This window comes from Lepidochelys kempii, chromosome 2 (genome assembly GCF_965140285.1).
Source record: "Lepidochelys kempii isolate rLepKem1 chromosome 2, rLepKem1.hap1, whole genome shotgun sequence".
Lineage (NCBI taxonomy): Eukaryota > Metazoa > Chordata > Testudines > Cheloniidae > Lepidochelys > Lepidochelys kempii.
Genome location: NC_136381.1, coordinates 253,291,431 through 253,312,710, shown reverse-complemented (window position 1 = coordinate 253,312,710; position 21,280 = coordinate 253,291,431). Strand labels below are relative to the sequence as shown.

General features: G+C 45.7%; 1 protein-coding gene across 7 annotated transcripts in view; it reads left to right on the top strand.

The window, feature by feature from the left end:
* Positions 1-21,280, top strand: part of DPP6 (dipeptidyl peptidase like 6) — an 807,813-nt gene that overhangs the window by 523,134 nt on the left and 263,399 nt on the right. For all 7 annotated transcript variants that reach the window (XM_073334581.2, XM_073334585.2, XM_073334583.2 and 4 more), the window contains 2 exons: positions 392-506; positions 12,548-12,646. In XM_073334581.2, the coding sequence (XP_073190682.1) occupies positions 392-506; positions 12,548-12,646 (214 nt within the window). The remainder of the gene's footprint in view (positions 1-391; positions 507-12,547; positions 12,647-21,280) is intronic.

Below are 21,280 nucleotides of genomic sequence, written 5' to 3'. Positions count from 1 at the left end.
TCCACAAGTGTAACAAGGGTGACTGTCCAGGGGATACCCTTTCCACTCTCCCCTTGAAGCATTGTGGCTGCTCCTCCTTTAGATACACACAGTTACCCAAGGTTTCAGAGTGGTTTCAGAGAGTTACCCAAGAGGAATTATCTCAAATATGGATTTGGCCCATCATATTTATTGGTTCTATACTTTGATCAAGAGTGAATCAAATAAACACCAGAACATAGTACTATGAAATAAACTGTAGCCTGAGTGGCTGTTTGTGCTACCATGTTCACAGCGATATATGGGACACGGTGAATATACTGGGAAAAGTGCACTGCTGTTTGGATTTTGTTGTTTATTGCCTTGTTCTGGTGCCTTTACTTAATATTCCCTGTCCTTTTGTTATTTCTAGGAGCTGGTGGGGAGTAATCCTCCACAAAGAAACTGGAAAGGAATTGCAATTGCTTTACTTGTTATTCTGGTTATCTGCTCCCTGATTGTCACCTCTGTTATACTCCTGACACCAGGTATTTATAATCTTTAACTCGCTTGCTTTCTGTTTTTCTTTTCTAATTTTGCACCTCCAAGGGCAGAGACATGATAAAGTGAATGCAAAGTAGAGATCAAATAGTTTCCTATTCTTTAGCGTCCTTTAACATTGGGTGCAGAACACTGTCCAGAACATTGTTTTATATCAGGACTCTCTAGAGTTCTGATCCAAAGCTCTTTTCAGTTGATGGCAGGATCCATTTGACTTCAGTGGGGTTTGGATCAGACCCCAGCTCTTTATTTTTCTAAGAATGTAAAACACAACAGTGCACTACACTGTTTTGTAGTGGAGTAAATAATTTATACTTCCCAATGGGTGATCTTTAAACTTCATCTTTCAGCTGTATTCTGTATGCCTAACCTTTGTAAATTACTTCTCTTACGATAACTGCCAAGTACCAGGCAGAGGCCATAGGCATGAATTTTAATGTGACATCATTATATTTATTGATTATTACATATTTCTATGGCTCGTAAATTTCCATGGGTATTTACAGTTTAGAGGTAAGATGCTTTCCCTGCCCTGAAGTGCTGGCAATCCAAACAAGACAAGAGAAACAAATGTAAGACAAGACATAGCACAACAATTCAGTAACAGGAAGGTTTAGTGGTTGCTAAAGATGGAGGGTGGAAGGTTTCCCTGAAGAGATGGGTTTGATGGAGGAAAAGAGAGGATTCTCCATAGACAAGAACAGATGGGTGGTTGCAGGCCTAGGGAGCAAGATGATAAGAAGCCCAGAGCCAAAATGGGGAAAGGAGACAAAGGGAAGCAACAGGAATGAGAAGAACATAGGGCATGCAAATGCAAGCTCTGGGAGCAAGATTGCACCAAAGTTTGTGTGGGTACCAGTGCTCCATGTATTCCTTAGTAAATTTGACCTACCTTCTGTGTCTGGAGTCTATAATCCCAGAGATTCTGTGTCAGCCTCAGATAAACCAAGAAATGCAGGTTTCTATTACACTAAATATGAAAATGAATTAGACAACCACTACATTATCCCTTCTGCTATTTAACTTGATACCATATTCAGTTTATTTGATTTGGACATCTAAATTTTAAGTGTGCTACAGAATTTTGAACTTGGTCTTCAGCTGGTGTAAATGAACATGGCACTATTGACTTAAGTATAGCTATGCCAAGATCAGTGGACTGACGATCTGGGTCCTAGTATTGAAAACACACCACTGCATTGTAGGATTTATGAGACGGAAGCTGGAGGTTTGGCTAGCTGGGGTAGGGGGCAGTTGCAGCTTTTGACACCTGAAAAGGTGTAGCTGTCAGTTTAGTATTGTGAGATAAGCACATTAGCTGGATGTTTGTGCTAAAATGATCCACAGCAAAGTAGTTAAGGTTACTGTTTAAACTTCATCATTAGGTTTCAAAGTTAACACCCCATTGAGATGAATCTGTCTGTTCAGGGCACATTGAGCTACTTTTTCAGGCTTTCTGCTGACTCGGCTTGCATCATCTAGGTAGGTAGAAATTTTCCTGCACTGAATCTTCAGAGTTAGTAGTTGGTGAATAACTTGTCATTGAAGTAATCTGCTGTGTAATCTCAAAAGACATACAGGGAACAGATATAATGAGTAAGCTCTTATTTGTACATAATAGTGTGTGTGTGTGTCTGTCTGTGTGTGTGTGTATAAGCACATGTGTGCACACATATATACCTTTTCTCTCTTGGGATGTACATATATGCATGTACATATATCATATAACTATAAGAACACACAGAGTAAATAAAATGTAGGGAAATTTTCCTATAAATAATAGTGTCCCGGACTCAATCCTACAAATGCCACCCGTATAATACCAGTAGTCCTGTTCCTGTTGGCCTGCTGCTGAAAACCTCTTCCTTTCTTTGTCCAGTTACTCTTCCCTCATACCTACCTTTAATAGATCTATCACTTACCTGGAACCAGCTCTCACTTTAGTTCATTGCTTTGAGCCACTGTTCCAATGGCCCACTCTGCAGTGCTTCCCCCAGGCTTGCCAGTGCATAGATCTTCAGAAATCAATCATGAGCATGATACAAATGCCCTAAGTAGGTAGAGTCTGAGGCAATTTGGGAACCCACTGCAGAGTGCAGGATTGCAATACAGCTTTAAGCAAAGCAGCAGTGATTAATTGTATCCATACCTAGCACATGATGGTGGGGTTTTCATGCAGGGTCAGTATCAGGACATGCTCTTCAGAAAGAAGGGTGAGTGGTAGGTGTGGGAAAGGGGGAGGATTTGCTTAGAAGGTTAGGTGGCTGGAGCCCAGTAATTGAGGAAGGGGGTTTTATATCCCTCTTTAAATTTCTCTACCAAATTGATCAAAACCTTTAAAAAAGGTTTTAACTCTGGGTTCAATTTCCGGTTAGGCTGAGATTCATGCTGGTTCAGATGTTTAAAAAACAGGTCACTATCCCTGTTTTAAGCTAGCCCATAAATTATGAGCGGAGTTCATTACATGCCTAGAAAGTCTAATTGGTAACAGCGGTGCTTAATTTTCAACTGCTTTTTTATTTCTTATTTTACAAAACCCTACTAAAATTGTGAGATTTTTCCTTTAGACTTGCAGGGGCAGCATTTTCAAGTCCTGTATCTGCTTGTCTTAGCGGATATTTGCTAGTGAGTATCTGCTTGTGCAAAATTGCCCACAAAACCCATAGTAGTTTGTGGCTTCAAATAAAGATTTGTGTGAGTACAGCTGTTTCCTCCTGCTTTGAAATGCAGGGCCAGTTCCTGCTTCGAGTTCACATCAATTAAAAAAAAACCGCACAAATTTTGCTTGAGTCCAGTGTTGTAGGACTGATACTTTACCAAACAATATTTAGGCCCCTTCTCACAAGAGGTGATAGAAACTAATATATAAAGTAAAGGCTTGCTATCAGTTTGGCCCAATCCTGCAGTGCTTTCTCAATCAAACTTCTCATTGACTTCAGTAGGTGGTTTGCCTAAGGAAGATCTTCAGGATCGGGCCCCGTGTTTGGAAAGCAAAGCTAGTCAATGGCTTTATGCATGTTTCCTCTTAGGGTATGTCTATTCTGCAGCTGGAAGCATGCTTCCCAGTGCAAGACACCAGCAGCTCTGCTCAAGCTAGAGCGCTAAAAATAGCAGCATAACTGGGGATTGGGGGGGGGGGGGGGCAGCTCAGAGACAAACCTGCCCAGACCCCCTAGGTACGTACTCAGACAGCTAGTCCGAGCCATTGCCTGTGCTGGCTTTGCTGCTCTTTTTAGCATGCTAGCTCAAGCAAAGCTAGCACATGTCTGTCTATCCAGGCTGGGAAACAACCTCCCAGCTGCTGTGTAAAGATACCCTTAGTCTTTAACACTGTCTGGAGATACACTTCAAGATGGTTCCTTTCAAGTCTGACCTTTAACTGTGTAAGTAAGTGCATCCAATTCCCTATTAAATTTTTAGCAGATGTCACAGGCACCTTCTTGTACAGAGATAGTGTGAAAGGCAGTCACTGTAAAGCATTAGCTCACTGAGCACTACCGGCAGCTGCACTGTCGGTGAGCATAGTGTACCTAGCATCACGGAGGCTGTTCTAAAACAGTGGCAAAAAAAAACCCTTGTGTGTTTTCCATTTTATTTTCTGAATTTCTATTGTTGAATTTCCTGTTATTGTAATAGCCCATAGGGGACCTGAGCATAAGTTAGAGTAGCCTTTCCAGAATATGGGGCATGCAAAGATGGCTTAAAGCCACCTTATCCTTCTGGGATATCAGTTTCTGTGTACCAGCAAGACACCAGAAATCCTGTTTTTCTAGCTGCACAAATCTGGGTTTTACAGCTCTAGCTGTGGTCTTTAAGGGCCAGGGAGTCTGGGCCCAGCCTGCCTTGTTCAATAATCAGATCCAGGTGAGAAGGGGTCACGTGTATCCTATAAAGGGCTGAGAGAACTTGATTTGAGGTGGAGCTGTGGGAAGCAGGTGGGTTCCTGTGGCTGGCCCTGGAGCAGTACAGGGAGATGTAAGGGGAAAGACCTCTGGGCCCCTGCTTGGTCAGGGGAAGCTTTGCTTTTATTTCTTTGTGTTACTTTGTGAGTTTGTGATGTTGACTCAAGGCACCTTATTCCAGCTGCTCAAAACACAGAACAAGGTCCTTGGTTAGTCTCCAACCTGAATGTACATAGGCCAACACTTACTGAGGTTAATGTTCTCCACAGCACGTTGCGGGCTATGTTGTACCCATTAGCCCAGCCGTGTGATGGTGTTGAGTTCAAGGAGAGACTGTGCCGCAGCTCGGCTGCTCCGTGTGTGTGTGATGGGGAAAATAGCACTGCCTAATCCTCTGCTCCTTTGGACCGTTAGGAGTGCCCAGGGCCCTGTGGAGAGAGTGGTCCTGGGGCTGAGTGCAGTCGTCCTTGGCCTGTGCAGATAGGGAAGGATCATGCCCTCTTTCCCATGCCATCCCCAGGTTCCAATGTTGAAACAAGGGAGCGTCTGTCCTTATGACTGTGCTGGAAGACCAGGGACCCAACGTATATATCCAAATGTTTGTTCCATAGTGGATTTTCCTAGTAAATAGTTTCCCCATCAGCTGGTGGCTGGCATTGCTATTTAGGCTTTCGTAGCTCTACCATTCCTCCCACACCTATTCTGGTTACTCTGTTCGCTGCCACCAGGTACCAAGTATTAGCACCCTGCTGTTTATCACTAATTGAAGAGATCTGTTCCCTTGAGTTCCTCAGAACCTATATTGTTGGTTTAATAAAAATGTGAAGAGCATGGAAAAATATTATTGCATAGAGGGTTTGACAGGGGATTTGTGTTAGGCTATTTCAGTTCTTGTAGTGAGTGAGGCCAAATCAAGTAAAACAATTAAAGACTCAATCATCGTTTGAAAATAGGAAAACTGAAGAACATTATAACTTGGTACAGGATGTTTGAGCACCTGCTAGTGAAACAAAACATGTTTCACAGTTAATACTAAGTAGCTCTTGGTTGCTCAGTAGCTGTAGATCAGTGAAGTAAAAAGCCATTTTCCCCTCCCTTAATTGGCTTCAAGGAGTCTGTTTCCACTGTATGTAAATGCATAGCAAGTTAATATTAAACAGTAGTAAAGAAAATTAGAGCCACATGATACCAACACACCTCAGGCAATCAGATCCTACAGTGATGTTGTAGAAGTAGATAGACCTGCACTGGTGACCTCCAAAATTTGACTTTATTTCTGCATTTGAGGAATAAATATGTGTACTAAGGGCTGAATGAAAAATTTTCCATTTTTTTCGCCCCAAAACTGCAGGACAGAAAGGGGGTTTCCAGCCAAAAAATTGTTGGTATTTGGTTTTTCTATGAAAAGCAATAATTTTCCATTTTCCACCCAGCTATGTACCTAATCTAGGCTCCATTCATATTACATATGCTCTTCATCCATTGGCCTGAGAGCCTCTATCATGTATTTATGAAATAGTTTGTGTAGATGTGGCATGGAAGTGACGAGACAAATGAGATGTCATGTTAGTATGGGAGTGTCTACTATGCTAATGTCTGTGTTAAGTTTCTGACCATGCCTGGTGTGAACTACATACGTCCAGTGTGAAGCTAATAACAGTGCTATGCCCTCCTTCTAACCATCCTGACTCCTGAGTGCTTATTAAACACTGCAGACATTAATTATACCACAGATAAAATTAACTTTCCTTTAAGAATCACAAAGCTGTTGATCTTCTCTGCACTTGCTTTGGATTGTCACCAGACCTCTAATGCCATATGGGTTCAGTTTTTAATAGGGCCCACTGGAAATGTACAGAGGAAGCACTCACTTAACTCCTTGAATCCTATATGCCATATTGCATTACACACTGGAATCAGAAGACTTTTTTTTTTAAAGTGTCAGTTAGCAATGTCTGGGAATCTTGATGTCACTGTTGGCAAAAAAAAAAAGAGGAAAAAAAAGTGCTAGATTGCTTTGTTTGTACCAGTGTCATGCTAGCCAAAGTATCTCCCGGCAAATCCTAAAGATGGGCAAGAGACTCAGAATTCAGAGCAGAAGGGAAATCATGAAAACACTGTGGTTCTTGCTCAAGAGTGCTGAGAAGGCAGCATCTTAATGCCATTGAGAAGTTCTGCCTCTTTAGTAGAATGCCCCCCTAGTTCTGTTTTCTAGTAGCTGGTACAAAATCCCTCTGCAGTATAGTGCAGCAGTTAGGCCCCCGTATTTAAGTTTCACAGCATAAGTACCTTCATTACATGTTCAACACTACATTACAAGGATGGGGCTGGGACTCCATAGAAGAATAAATAGTACAGGAAACCAGCTTTCCTTCTGCTTCTGCTCTTCTCCTCTTTGTCTCCTCCCCTACCCCTGTTCCACAGCAATGGCTGAAAAGACAGCGTTTGGCCCAACCCCAGCCAGCTGTGTTCAGGCAATTAGCTGGTGCCCCAAACACCTGACCTGAAGAATTACACATCAAAGCAATCTTTGCTCTTCTTCGAGTGCTTGTTCACGTCCATTCCACATTAGGTGTGCACGCACTGCGAGCACGAGCGTTGGAAACTTTTTCCCTCAGTGGCTCCCATTGGGCCGGCGGGCCCCCCGAGTGACACCACTGCACCGTGCATATATATCCCTGCCGGCCCAACCCCCTCAAGTTCCTTCTTACTGCCCGTGGCGGCGTGGAACAACCTCTCTCTCTCTCTCTCTCTCTCTCTTTCTCTTTCTCTCTCTCGTACAAGAGCAGTCCCTTAGCCTTTAGAGTAGCTATTATCAGTTAGTTTACATACAGATTGTGGACACTTAACTCATTAGGTGCTTGGAGGCCTCTAGCACCTGCCCCGGGCCACGGGGCATGCCGCAGGCCCACGGCTTCAAGGCTTGTGCCACGTGCCGCAAACCTATGCCAATTAGTGACCCCCACGACTTGTGTCTACGTTGCCTGGGGGACGGACATCAAACTGAAAGGTGTAGGATTTGCAAGACGTTTAAGCCAAGGACAAGGAAAGAAAGAGACTTTTGCCTAAAGCAACTGTTGATGGAGGCTGCATTGCAGCCGCCAGGCTCAGAGCGCCCGACGCCGGCTCAGACTTCCTCAGTGCGTAGTGCCCCGGAGCCGTGGAGAGACCCGGCACTGGCTAAGCACCGTAAACTGTCGGCCCCGGAGCGCCAGGCTAGGCCCCGACACTGATCATCCTCCCGGTGCGGCCCCCGGCACAGCCTAAAGGAAGGCGCGGTCGTTCCCCGCACAGGAGGCCGGCGCCTCCCAAGGCTCCGAGCGCCGACAAGAGCGGGAAGGCTGCGGTACCGGTGCTGACGCAGGCAGTCCCAGCAGCACAAGCCCCACCAAGCCCAGACCTAAGTGAGCTCAGTGTGGACGATGGGCTCGAGGGCATAACGGATCAGCCCTCCGCGCCTGGCACCTTTGAGGCTGCAAAGGACCTCATTGAGCTGTCAGCAGCGAGCTCTCTCCCATATGGGGAAAACCCTCCGGCGCCCATGCCTCGGGTGCCGTCAAGGGATAAGCTGGCAATGGTGTGCTGCTTGAGGACACCGTCCCGGTGCTGCTCCCGGAGTTGGTCCCGGTTGAGCTCCAACTCTGCAGACTTGCACTTGCCAGCTGCCCAGAAGGAGATTGCGGCACCGGCAGTGGGTCGACGCGCAGAAGAAGCACCAGAAAGGGCACGCCGCTCTCCAGCACTGCCCAGAGATTGGCACTGGGAGGAGTCGAGACGGCCCTCACCAGAGGTCTCCCACAGACGGTCCCAGTCCAGGGAACGCTGGCACCGGTCCTGATCCCGGTCCCGGGGATACTGGTACCGCTCCCAGTCTCGCTCAGCCAGGAGCTGCTCGTTCTCCCGCCGGCGCAGATCATTGGCACCACCATGGCCTTCGCGATCGGCGTCACCACAGTCCGGCGCCCACTCCAGCCGCTATAGCTACCCGCACCGGGGCCCAGAAAGCAGGGACCCTCAAGGGAGCTGGCAATCTCAATGGGGGCCGCCAGGACATTGGCCCTTCTGGAACCCCTGGGCCTATCAGGAGCGCCAAGGGGCTCCGTCCAGGGCAAGTTACTCTATGCAGTGGTCCTGGTCCCCACACCGATGCCAGACGGTGCCGGAGGCAACAGTATCCAGGCCTCCAGCATAGACCAGAGAGTCCAGCACCAAGCCTGGTGCCATCCCATGGACTCCCATCCCAGCCTGAGCCGGAGGCCCCTACCACCGGAGATGGGGAGCAGGAGGACCAACCAGAGGGGGTCGAGTGGCAGCTAACCTCCTCGTCTTCTCCCGATGAGGCGGTGGTGGGTACAGAGGTGTCCGGCCCTCCGCTGATAGACCATGGAGCCCACCAGGAACTGTTGCGCAGAGTCACCCAAAATTTGGGGTTGCAGGCCAAGGAGACGGTTGAGCAGGAGAACCCCATGGTGGACATTTTGAGCCCCGAAGGTCCATCCAGAATAGCGGTCCCGTTCATTAAGACCATCCAGTCTAACTATAAGACTATATGGCAGACCCCAGCCTCCAGCACTCCAACGGCTAAAGGAGTGGAGCATAAGTACTTTGCCCCATCTGAGGGCTATGAGTTCCTGTTCTGCCACCTGAGTCCATGCTCCCTAGTGGTTTCAGCAGTGAACGAAAGGGAGCGCCATGGTCAGCAGGCTGCAGCCCCTAAGGCCAAGGAGTCGAAACGGCTGGACCTTTTTGGTAGAAAGGTGTACCTGGGGGCCTTCAGCTGAAGATTGCTAACCAGCAGGCCATCCTCAACAACCACAATTTCAACTCCTGGGCGGTGGTGGGGAAGTTTAAGGACAACCTCCTGCAAGGTTCCCAACAGGAGTTCACGGCCCTGATGGACGAGGGCAAGGCAGTAGCCAAGACCTCTCTCCAGGCCTCCCTGGATTCGGCAGACGTGGCAGCTAGAACAATCGCGTCGGGGTGGCATGAGGCGCTCGGCATGGCTCCAGGAGTCAGGCCTGCCCCGGAGGTCCAGAATACACTCCAGGACCTCCCCTTCGAAGGGCCCGGGCTCTTCTCGGACCAGACAGACTCGAGGCTGCATAAAGTCACTGGGTATGCAGACCCCTGTGACTCAGAGGAAGCCCTTCAAGCCGCAGCCTCCCCCTCAACACCAGTACCAGCCTCGCCATAGGCATGATCCTTACTGTAGGTGAGGCAGGGATAACAGGCGACAGTGCAATAATAATAATAATAATGCGCCGGGCCAGAACCAAGGCAAGTCCCAGCCGGGCACTAAGCCAGGCTTTTGAAGGTGCACTAGAGGACAGCGTACCAGACCAGTCACCGGATCCATCCCTTTATTTCCTGAACCGCCTGTCCCGTTTCTCCCGTGCGTGGTCCATTACATCAGACTGTTGGGTCTTACGCATGGAGCGGAACAGGTAGTCACTGCAGTTTGCCTTCCTCCCCCGCCCCCCCACCCCCCACCCTCCCACCTGGTCCCTCTTCAGGAACCTCTCTCATGAGCATCTCCTAATCTCCTAGAGCAGGAAGTTCGCTCGCCACTAAAGGCGGGGGTGGTAGAGGCGGTGCCTTACGGCCTAAGGGGAAAGGGGTTCTACTCCCGGTACTTCCTCATCCCCAAGGCCAAAGGGGGCCTTCGCCCCATCCTAGACCTGCACGGGCTCAACAAGTTCCTGGTCAAGGCCCGGTTCCTCATGGTCTCTTTGGGCACCATCATCCCTTCCCTGGATCCAGGGGACTGGTGACTGCTGGGCCACATGGCAGCATGCACGCACGTGGTCAGGCATGCCAGACTGAGACTCAGGACTCTGCAGGCGTGGCTCGCCCAGGCAGGGACCCCCGGACTTGGTAGTGACAGCCCCACGGGATGTGCTGGACTCCCTGCTGTGGTGGCAGTCCCAAACTGTGGTTTGCAAAGGCATCCCCTTTGCTGCCCCACTTCTGGACCTGACTCTGGTAACAGATGCGTCAGACCACGGATTGGGGGCTCACCTGGGGGACCTCATGATGCAGGGATTGTGGTCCGAGGCAGAGCGGTCACTCCATATCAACGTGAAGGAGCTCAGGGCGGTTTGTCTCGCCTGCCAGACCTTTCACACCACTCTGAGTGGTCACAGCGTGACAGTTCTGACGGACAACACTACTGCCATGTTTTATATAAACAAGCAGGTCAGGGCTCGTTCCTCGCCACTCTGTCGTGAGGCTGTCCTCCTCTGGGACCTTTGCATAGCCTATGCAATTCACCTCGAGGCATCCTATCTCCCGGGCGTGCGGAACGAGCTGGCAAACTCCCTCAGCAGGTCGTACCGCGTGCATGAGTGGACGCTTAGGGCAGAAATCGTGCTTTCGCTCTTCCACAGGTGGGGGTTTCCCCAGGTAGATCTGTTTGCCACCAGGGCCAACACCCAGTGCCCGTGGTTCTGCTCGTTCCAGGGCCGCAGCCCGGGCTCACTCACGGACGCGTTTGCGATCCTGTGGAGAGGGGGCTTGATGTATGCCTTCTCCCCGCTCCCCTTGGTGCACAAGGTCCTGCTCAAGGTGCGCAGGGACAAGGCAGCAGTGATCCTCATCATCCCAACCTGCGCCCACCAACACTGGTACACGTCGCTCCTAGAGCTGTCAGTGGAGGCCCCAGTAGTCCTGCCCCTACACCGGGACCTCATTACACCGGTCGGCAGGCGGCTTCTCCACCCTGACCTGCAGTCGCTGCACCTGACGGCATGGAGGTTCTGTGGCTAAACGCCCTGGAGAGCCAGTGCTCCCTTCCTGTACAGCAGATTCTGCTTGGCAGTAGAAAGCCCTCTACCAGGGTGGCCTATATGGCCAAGTGGAAAAGATTCTCGTGTTGGTGTGAACTGCGAGAGGTGCAGCTGGGCCAGGCCCAGTGCAGGCCATTCTGGAGTACCCCTCACCTCAAGCAGCAAGGGCTAGCCCCATCCTCGCTCAGAGTGCACTTTTTTAAAAAAGTGAAGTTAATTCATATCTGAAGATACATGAAGATTTGACTTTGCATTGTGTGAAATTAGTACTGAACAATGAAAGACTTGCTCGCATATTTATGTTTGAATTCCCCTGTCTCCCTATTGTTGTATCTCAGTGTACCATTGGATGAGTTCCAGACTCAAAGGATTCTTTTTAAGTCCTTCTGCCATAGAGCAATTGCTACTGTTTTGTGGTCTTCTCTACCAAGATTTCTACCCTTTTGATGTTGAAATTGATTCTCCTCCTATTATGTGAAGATATATAGTGGGAGTCCTGTCCTATTGCATGACAGTTTGTGATGATAGCATCCAAGTTGTGTAGGAAGCATTTTTTGGGGCAGGGAAGGGAAAGCAATAGAAGTAAGCATCATCAAGAGACACAGTATGTGTGAATGATGCTGGGCCTATCCCTCTGCTGTCTACTAAAAAGTCTTCCAGAGTCTCAAAATTACGTGCATGTAATCCAGAGAACAGCTCCGTTTTCACTGTTCTTGAGTTTTGTCTTTTTATTGTAAATGTACCTGAGTAGGGGGAAGACTTATAAAGGAGCCTAAAGATGTAGAGAGTCACTTAGTGCGATTTGCAAAAGCCAAGTTTTAGGTACCTAACTTGCCCTAAAATAATTTGTAAATCCTACCAAGAACCAATCTGTATCTTTAAGTCCTAACTATCTGTATTAATCTAGATTTGTGTTTTGTTTTTCTTTTCCCACATGTGAATGTCTAATTTATGGCATAATTTAACCAGTGGTGTTAGAACTATAATTTCTATTGCTATGACAAATACATTAAAAAAAAGTTTTGTTCAGAAGAAACCCATACTTTGGATCAGATCTTGCTCCTTTTGTAGTCCTTGGGACCAGGCATTGGCTCCTAATACACAGTATATATGAACGTCAGAATACTGAGCCAAATTTGACTTTACATTAAGGTCCCATTATACCACTCAGCCTGCCTACAGGGGCCTTAACATAACTGAGAATTCAGGCCATGATGTTCTCCCCTCTATTCTGAAACTTGGAAGAGCTCAGCCTGGGGAGTTATGCTATTCACAACTGTTGCGTTTGCAGATAAATTTCAAAATAGGAATAACACCTATTTCCTTCTGAATGTTTTACAGTTGAAGATAACAGCCTGTCTCAAAAGAAAAAGATAACAGTGGAAGATCTGTTCAATGCTGATTTCAAAATTCATGACCCAGAGGCTAAATGGATAAGTGGTGAGTCTTGCATGCACACTTGACAATAATTCTACTCTCACTTATTCTTTCCTCTCCCTGTCTTTCTCTTTCCCTCCTTTTCTCACTTTTTCTTCTGACTTGTGTCTCTAGTGTCCAAATTCTTACTCCAGCTTTCCTCAGGGTAAATGTGTAAATGATATTTCTCCATTATACACAGCATCACATATGTGTCCGTAACACCTAGAGGCCCCAGTCAGGGCTGTTGGTAGGTGCTGTTCAGACATGAAGTGAAAAAAACAGCCTCTGTCCCAAACAGCTTACAATCATGGTAGCTGACAAGATGGAAGAGGTGGTCAAACCAAATGGTTAGAGCACTGTCATGGTCAATCTTTATTTTACCATAAACAAATCTTCTGATTTATATTTTCATAATGTATTCCCTTGCCAAAATATTTTTTCAGGCAGAGAGATGAAGCGTTGCTAGGCAACTAGCAACAGAGTGGTCCAGCAACAGCTGGTCTGCTCCTTGTATGTAAGCCATGTTTTCTTTTTATCCTGTCTTACAATCTATATTTTCCAGTACCAAGGGGAAGAGACAGAATAATACCAGAATTAATGCACACCATATTTGCAGCAGTGGAAATTGTTCTACAGATGCAAATTCCAGCCCCCCACTGGCATCTGCTACAATCTAAATCAGCTCTTGCTGGAATGAAACAACAACGTGCTATACAGCTCATTTAGGGCTGACTCTCATTAAATTGAACGGGAACCTTTCTATTGACTTTAATGGGAGCTGAACCAGGTCCTCACTGCTGCAGTCTGCCTTTTTTTTTCTTTTTTTTTTAGGGGTTCTACCCTGTGGGAGCAATTTTAATCCCCGGAGGGGGTGGGGAGAGAGATTGCCAAGGGAAACTAGGCTGGATCAGTGCATCCCCCAGTCACCCTAAGCGCATCCATCTCTGGCCAGCCCCATCCACTGTTTTCTGCTGCACTAGCAGCTGGTGGAGAAGCCACTGCAGGCAGTGTATGTCACTACAACCCATCGGATACTTGCCAGAGGAGTTCTGGCAGGTGAGTGCCCTTTTTCAGGTTCTGCACGCTTGTTGGAATATGGCTCCCAGTACAGCAATCTATGGGGAGAATAAAGGTGGAAATACTTCTTGAATTTAGGAGTTCAGAAACCGTTCTTCAGCATTATTATTTAACCTTTTCATGTCTAAAGGCCCCAATCAGGAGGGGGCGCCACTGCTCTGGGCACTGTACAGACACCTATTACGAAACATTCCTTGCCCCAGGTGAATTTGTTTGATTTTTTTGCTTCATAATATTCTGTTCCTATGAATATTTTTGCCCCTAAACTCTGCCACTCGAATATTTGTGGGATGATAATGCAATATATTTTTTTATTGGAACAAACATCAGGAGAATTTTCCAGCTCCACTTAGAGGTTTTCAAAAAATAATTTCTTTCATGGTTAAAATGTGTTTTTCTGCACAGTAATGTTCTTTTTTTCCCCCCTGTGCAAATATAAGCTTTCCCAAACTGTGTTTGCATGCTGGTACTGTCTATATGTTTTTATTAGCCTCTAATTTTTGGCAGGCATTATAAGTCCCACATTGAATTGTTGGTAAAGGTCTGGATCCAGTGCCCACTGAAATCAATAGACTCTCTTGGACTTCAGTGGGCTTTGGATCATACCTAAATAATCTAAGGTTATATAAAAGTAAAAAAAATGATATTAAGCTGTCATTGGTCAAGCCATTATAAACATGGCTGATTAAATGATTTTCCCTTTGGTGCTTGTTATAATAATTATGTATCAGATTCCGTTGTCAGATACACCAGTGTAAATCTGGAGGAACTCCATGAAACCAGTGATATTCCTTTAGATTCACACCAGTGTAACTGAGAGCAGAGTCTTGCGGTAAAATACTATAATGCTCTTCATCCAAGAACCTCAAAGCACTTTACAAACATTAATTAATTCTTACTACATCTCTTTGGATAGGGAAATATTACACTCTTTGTACAGCTGGTAACTGGTAAATCAGGCTTACGGTGACCAACAGCTCAGTGGAAAAGCTTGAAATAGAGCCCAGTAGTCCAAAGTTCTAGTCCATGCTTTGCTCACTCCACCATACACCCTGTGTCCTGTTGTACCACTGTTCTTGGTTCTCAAAATGCAAGTTCGTCTTCCCTCAGGACTCACTGAAGAAGCCTATTTCACACTAACACAGCTTAGTAGAAAATAGTGCTGAAAGATGTGTGTCAAAGTAGGAATTAATGGGTGGAAGGAACCCTGGTTGTTTTGGGATTCCAACAAAATAATTGAAACCATAACAGTGTCTTATATCCTTGTCCCCATTTTTCCCCTGTTGTTAACAACACAACATAAACCACTCTAATGTAAAGAGATCTGAAAACTAGATTGCAAAAATCGATGCTCTTGGCTCTTTTCACATCTACCAGATTTCCTTTAAAGGGTATTACTCTCTCGCTTTATTTTTTGTGTTGTTATAAAAGACAAGAGTTTGTTAGCCTAGCCAATGATAAGCACGTTGCATGGCTAGGAGTATTCAAATTGTCTCAATTATTTGCTTTCAAAGCAGTTCAGCCAATTAAATCTCTCAATTCTGATCCATTTGCTTCAGTGGGGTTTTTTTGGGGGGAGAGGGTTGTCTTTTCATTGATGTCAGTGGGCATTGGATCAGGTTCTAAAGCCCCAACACAAGAAGGCATCTCTCTTCAGGACAAAAATCCCTTTGAAGTAAATGGAACATGCGTAAGCACTTTCCTGAATTGGGGCTTGAATGCAGAAAGTGTGTGGTTCTGACCTACACCGATGTAATCCCATTGATTTAATAGTAGTTAACAGAGAGAGTTAATTCATGGTGTCATAAATATAAAGGGAAGGGTAACCACCTTTCTGTATACAGTGCTATAAAATCCCTCCTGGCCAGAGGCAACATCCTGTTACCTGTAAAGGATTAAGAAGCTCAGTTAACCCGGCTGGCATCTGACCCAAAGGACCAATAAGGGGACAAGATACTTTCAGATCTTGGGCCAGGGCGGGGGAGGCTTTTATTTGTGCTCTTTGTTTATGTGATTGTTCTCTCTTGGGACTGAGAGAGGCCAGACAGAAATCCATCTTCTCCAACCCATCCTAATCCAAGTCTCCAATATTGCAACCAGTATAGGTAAGCCAGCAAGGTGGATTAGTTCATCTTTTGTTTTATACTGAATTTTCCCTGTGTTAAGAGGGAGGTTTATTCCTGTTTTCTGTAACTTTAAGGTTTTGCCCAGAGGGGGATCCTCTGTGTTTTGAATCTGAATACCCTGTAAAGTATTTTCCATCCTGATTTTACAGAGATGATTTTTACCTTTCTTTTTTTTTTAATAAAATCCTTCTTTTAAGAACCTGATTGATTTTTCCATTGTTCCAAGATCCAGGGGTTTGGGTCTTTGATGATTTTGTAACTAATTGGTTAGGATATTATTCTCAAGCCTCCCCAGGAAAGGGGGTGTGTAGGGCTTCGGGGGATATTTTGGGGGAAGATGTCTCCAAGTGGTTTCTTTCCCTGTTCTTTGTTTAAAACACTTGGTGGTGGCAGCATACTGTTCAAGGACAAGGCAAAGTTTGTACCTTGGGGAAGTTTTTAACCTAAGATGGTAAGAATAAGCTTAGGGGGTCTTTCATGGAGTGGGGAAGGAACCTTGACACATGGTATGCCCATATCTTGTTTACTGTGTGCAGACGTGATCACCCCATCTCAAAAAAGATATATTGGAGTTGGAAAAGGTACAGAAAAGGGCAACAAAAATGATTAGGGGTATGGAACAGCTTGAACTTTTCAGCGTGGAAAAGAGATGACTAAGGGGAGGTATGATAGAGGTCTATAAAATCATGACTGGTATGGAGAAAGTAAACAAGGAAGTGTTATTTACTCCTTCTCATAACACAAAAACTAAGGGTCACTAAATGAAATTAATAGGCAGCAGGTTTTAAAACAAACAAAAGGAAGTATTTCTTCACACAATGGACAGTCAACCTGTGGCACTCTTAGCCAGAGGATGTTGTGAAGGCCAAGACTATAATAGGGTTCAAAAAAGAACTAGATAAATTCACGGAGGATAGGTCCATCAATGGCTATTAGTCAGGATGGGCAGGGATGATGTCCCTAGTCTCTGTGTGCCAGAAGCTGGGAATGGGCGACAGGGGATGGATCACTTGATGATCACCTGTTCTGTTCATTCCCTCTGAAGCATCTGGCACCAGCCACTGTTGGAAGACAGGTTATTGGGTAGATGGATCTTTGGTCTGACCCAGTATGGCCATTCTATGTTCTTATGAGATCAGAGTTGACCTTAGAGTGTGACATAGCTACACTTCAAGTGCTCAGAGTGCAGATCTTCCTCAAACTTTGAGTATCTCTTTTAAGTTGGTTTGAGTGTTTTTATTGTATTGGCAGATTGTTATAAGTTAGATGATTTTCTTAAATTCAAGAGAGGAGCCAAAACTGGTACTTTGGCTGTGAACCCTTAGAATTTTTGAGGAGTTGAGGTGTTTTTGAACTCATGGATTCAAACCCTAAAGGTTTTGGTTCCTGAATTCAGAGCAGCACAGGAATCTTCATGTCTCCATGACCCATCTTTAATAATTTCCCATGGTTTCCAGACTGCTGATTACAGGCGAAAAAGATCTAAATCAGCCCCACAAAGGTGTCTTCTGGGGGACAGGATCACAGCTCCAGCTCTCAGTGTGAGTAGGCACAGCCTTAAAGGAAAAAAATTGGCAGTTGTAGTGTGTGTAGCAATGTAAATGTAGGGAAGCAATGCAGTGGGCCAGATTCTGAGCTGGTGTAAAGCGCCACAGTGTCATTAAGTGCCAGGGAGCTGTGCTGATTTATACCAGTTAAAAAACTGTCCGTCTGTTTTCTGCACTTTCAGATCTCAGGAGCATCCCTTCCTTTACACAGGGTTGTGAGTCGTGTCCAGGTGGCTAGGTCACTGAGACTTACATTTGTTCTTTGTTGCTTTTCCTTAGTGTCAAGTGCATTTCACCCACCCCAAAAGTACGTGTTTTCTTTGTGAATGGGAAACGTAACAGCAGCCACTTCACTGGTTACTGCAATTGACTGGATGGAGTGTGCCACCAGTGCCTGCTATTTACAGGATGTTTTTCCAGCCCCAGTTGAATTAGTGTTTGCTGTGACATCTGGCAACACATGGTTATTTATTTTTTGTATTATGGTAATGTTGAGAGGCCCCAGCTGAGAGCAGGGCCTCATTGTGCTAGGCACTGTACAAACACATAGTGAGAGCTGGTCCTTGACCCAAAGAGCTAACAATCTAAACAGAAAAGACAGTCAAAGGATGAAAATCAGAGAGTACTGTTATCCGCATTTTACAGATGAGGCCTGAGGCACAGAGACATTGAGTAATGGAACTGAGCCCTGTTATCTTGAGTCCCAGTCCACAAGATTACCCTTTTTCACTGACATAATATTCCTTCTCCTACATGAAGAGACCCAAGAGGTACAATTTTCAGAAGGACCTGAGTCCCATTTTCAAAAGTGGCGTAGGCACTTAGGAGCCTAACTCTCATTGCAAGTCAAAGGCTTTTGACTGAGTCACAGGCCCTTTTGAAAATGTTACCTAATAACTGAGATCTAAACAAAGCAAAGCCTTTTCTTCATTATGCTGAACATCACATTAGTTTTATTGTATATTTTACTAATACAATTATAAAATAAATCTCTAGGCTCTTTTAAAGTCTGATATTGAATTTAATGATCTAGAACTAATATGTTTTATTTACCATGCTGAAAAATGTTGTCTTGTACTAGCAGCGGTAATTTATTTCAGTTTACCTTTAGTAATAATGCTCAGATCAACAAACCCTGAGAGCCTTGATGTCCCCAAGCCTATTCTGCATAATGTAAATTCATTGCACTGTATTGATAGAACCGCTGATGCATTTCAAATGATGCAGATGCATGTGGAGTAAATGAATTATTTATGGTTCACTCTGCATAAGTATTAGAACTTTTTAAGTGCTAACATTTTTCACTTTTTAAAGAAGTATGAATTAAGGTGCCACAGTGACATTCCAGGGGACTGAAGTCGCAGTGGTATAGCACAGTTAGCTGGAATTGCAAGTTTCCCCAAACTGCTCCTGTAATGAATTTAGAGGACCAGGGGAGCGACTGAGTATGGGACCCACCCAACTCCTGTCAAAGTCAATGGGAGTCCTTCCACTGACTTCAGTGGGTGTTGGATGAGTAATTACAGGATGTTGGACTGCTTCCTGAAGGAGTGGCAGAATAGTTCATCTTCCTGGCCCAGTCAATCCCTGGTCCTAGTTCAGATGGTCTTGTTTCAAATCTTTCCTCTTAAATACATCCCATGCATCTACTTTTGAAACTAAGTACATCTTAGTGTTCTCAGATGTGTGTGCTGGTAGATTAGGGCAACATACTTGTCCTGGTTCTCCTGTTACTTACAGCAGTGTAAATTCTGCATTACTCTACTGGCATTAATGCTGGTGTGAATCTGGGGGGAAGTGGGAAGAATCAGGCCTGTTATATTTTCATTTTTGCTTGGCTCTTCCGCTATCTGAACTCCTAATTAATCAAGTTTTATTTCATTGCATTCTCAAATGTGTTTTGCTGAGATGGCTGAAAAGAGACCTCCCTCACCCTGACTGTGGCCAATGCTGGAATCATCATTCATGGCTGCCTATTCTTGTTCTACTCCAGGGTGCTTTTTGCCCTTTTGTGTGCAACTGCAATGTTTTGTGATGGATGTATCAAAAACCACAGGCCCATTCTTGCCCTGGTCGCATTAGGGTGAAATCTTAGCTGTCAAGTCCATTGTCATGGTGTCTAAGTGCTTCTACCCCCAGGTGCAGAGGGTGGTGAAGGCCCTGCAATGTTGCAGATCCGCAGCAGTTTCAATGTGCTCATGGCCTCTAAGGCTTGAAGGGGAAAGAGAAGCAGGTGGGGGAAGGGTCTGAGAGGCTGCAGGTACCTCCGGTGTGCAGATACATTAGCCACAGTCCCCTATGCAGCCAGTTTTTGAACCATGGCAGGGATATCAAGCTACCTTGCCCAGGGATTGAGTATTGGGTTCCTTCCATCCCAGTCCTATTCCTTTCATGAGGCTTGTTTACTAGGGTTGTGTAAGTTTGTGTGCACCAATTAATCATAGAAAATCAGGGTTGGAAGGGACCTCAGGAGGTCATCTAGTCCAACCCCCTGCTCAAAGCAGGACCAATCCCCAATTTTTGCCCCAAATGGCCCCCTCAAGGATTGAACTCACAACCCTGGGTTTAGCAGGCCAAATGCTCAAACCACTGAGCTATCCCTCAAGGAGTTTAAGCTCATGCCTAACTTTCAGTAGGTGAGTAGTCCTGTGGAAGTCGGTGGGACTGTTCATGTGCTTAAAGATAGTTACTATTCATGTGCTTAAGTGCCGTAATGAACTCAGGCCTAACGTTGCAAAACCAGAATTAATATAGGCCCATGGTCTGTCCTGCCTGAGCACCTGCCCCCAAAGCCATGGAGATCATTCATGCTCAGTGCAGGATGTTACAAAGGGAATCAAAGGACAAGCATATTTACACTTCTTCATGCACCTGTTTTGTTTCGTTGCTGCTAAAGAGAAGGAAACAGGAAATCAATCTGGCCCTCCTGAAAATTAATTTTGTCTGCAGAAGCATACAGTCTGTTCTTTCACTTTAAATGTATCCTAGTGCATTGCAGGGGAAGGCTGTGCTTCTCTGCAGTGCTAGAAATGCTGTGATGCTACATATAGCTGTTAAATGGAAAGGCTTTGGGCATCCTTTGGCCAACCACAATTCTGCTTAGTACTTGTGTCTTATTGATAGGACTCTTTCTAGGCAAGTTCCTCCTCCTGGACCATCCGCTCCTAGGCATCATTCCCTTTAACATTATATATTATACCGTAATATTATGGTTTATGGCTGCAGTGTAATAGTGTGCAATGCACTTCACAAAAAATATTAGAACTCAGCAAGGGATGACAATGAGCAAAGAGTGAGCGGGGAAGCTCTGGGGAAAATTTGGACTGCCATAGTAAAAGAAAGGGACATTCTCTTTTTGTGTATGCAGGCCAAGACTTTCAAGCGTGATGCCTAACATAGGCACCTAACCCTATACTTAGGTACCTTGTTGTATGGCCTGGTTTTCTGAAGTGTGCTGAACACCCATAACCCCTACTGACCTCAACGGTTGCTGTTGAGTCTCAGCACCTCTGAAAGTCAGATCACTTATTGAGATACCCGAGCATGGAGTCAGGTGCTTAACTTTAAGCACCCCCATTTGAAGATGTCGTTATGTCATTGCTTCATACCAGGCTGAGTGAACCGAGTCCAACCCGAGAGCCAGAAATGAGGAGTGAAGATCAGCTTTGCAAGGCTGGATGAAAGGAGTGACTGATGAGGAGGGATTTGGAGGAGAGTCGTGTTGCATGGTGTGAGAAGAAGTTGCAGAGTCATGTCTGGGAGAGGACCAGAGAAGTTGTGAAGATGCTCTGCATTGACAAAGCTGACGGCGTGAATAGGGAACTGGGGGAAATGTAGGCAGGGTCAGAGCTTTGCAAGACCTTGGGGGTGAGGAAGAGGAGTGAAAGAGTGAAATACTGAAGGAG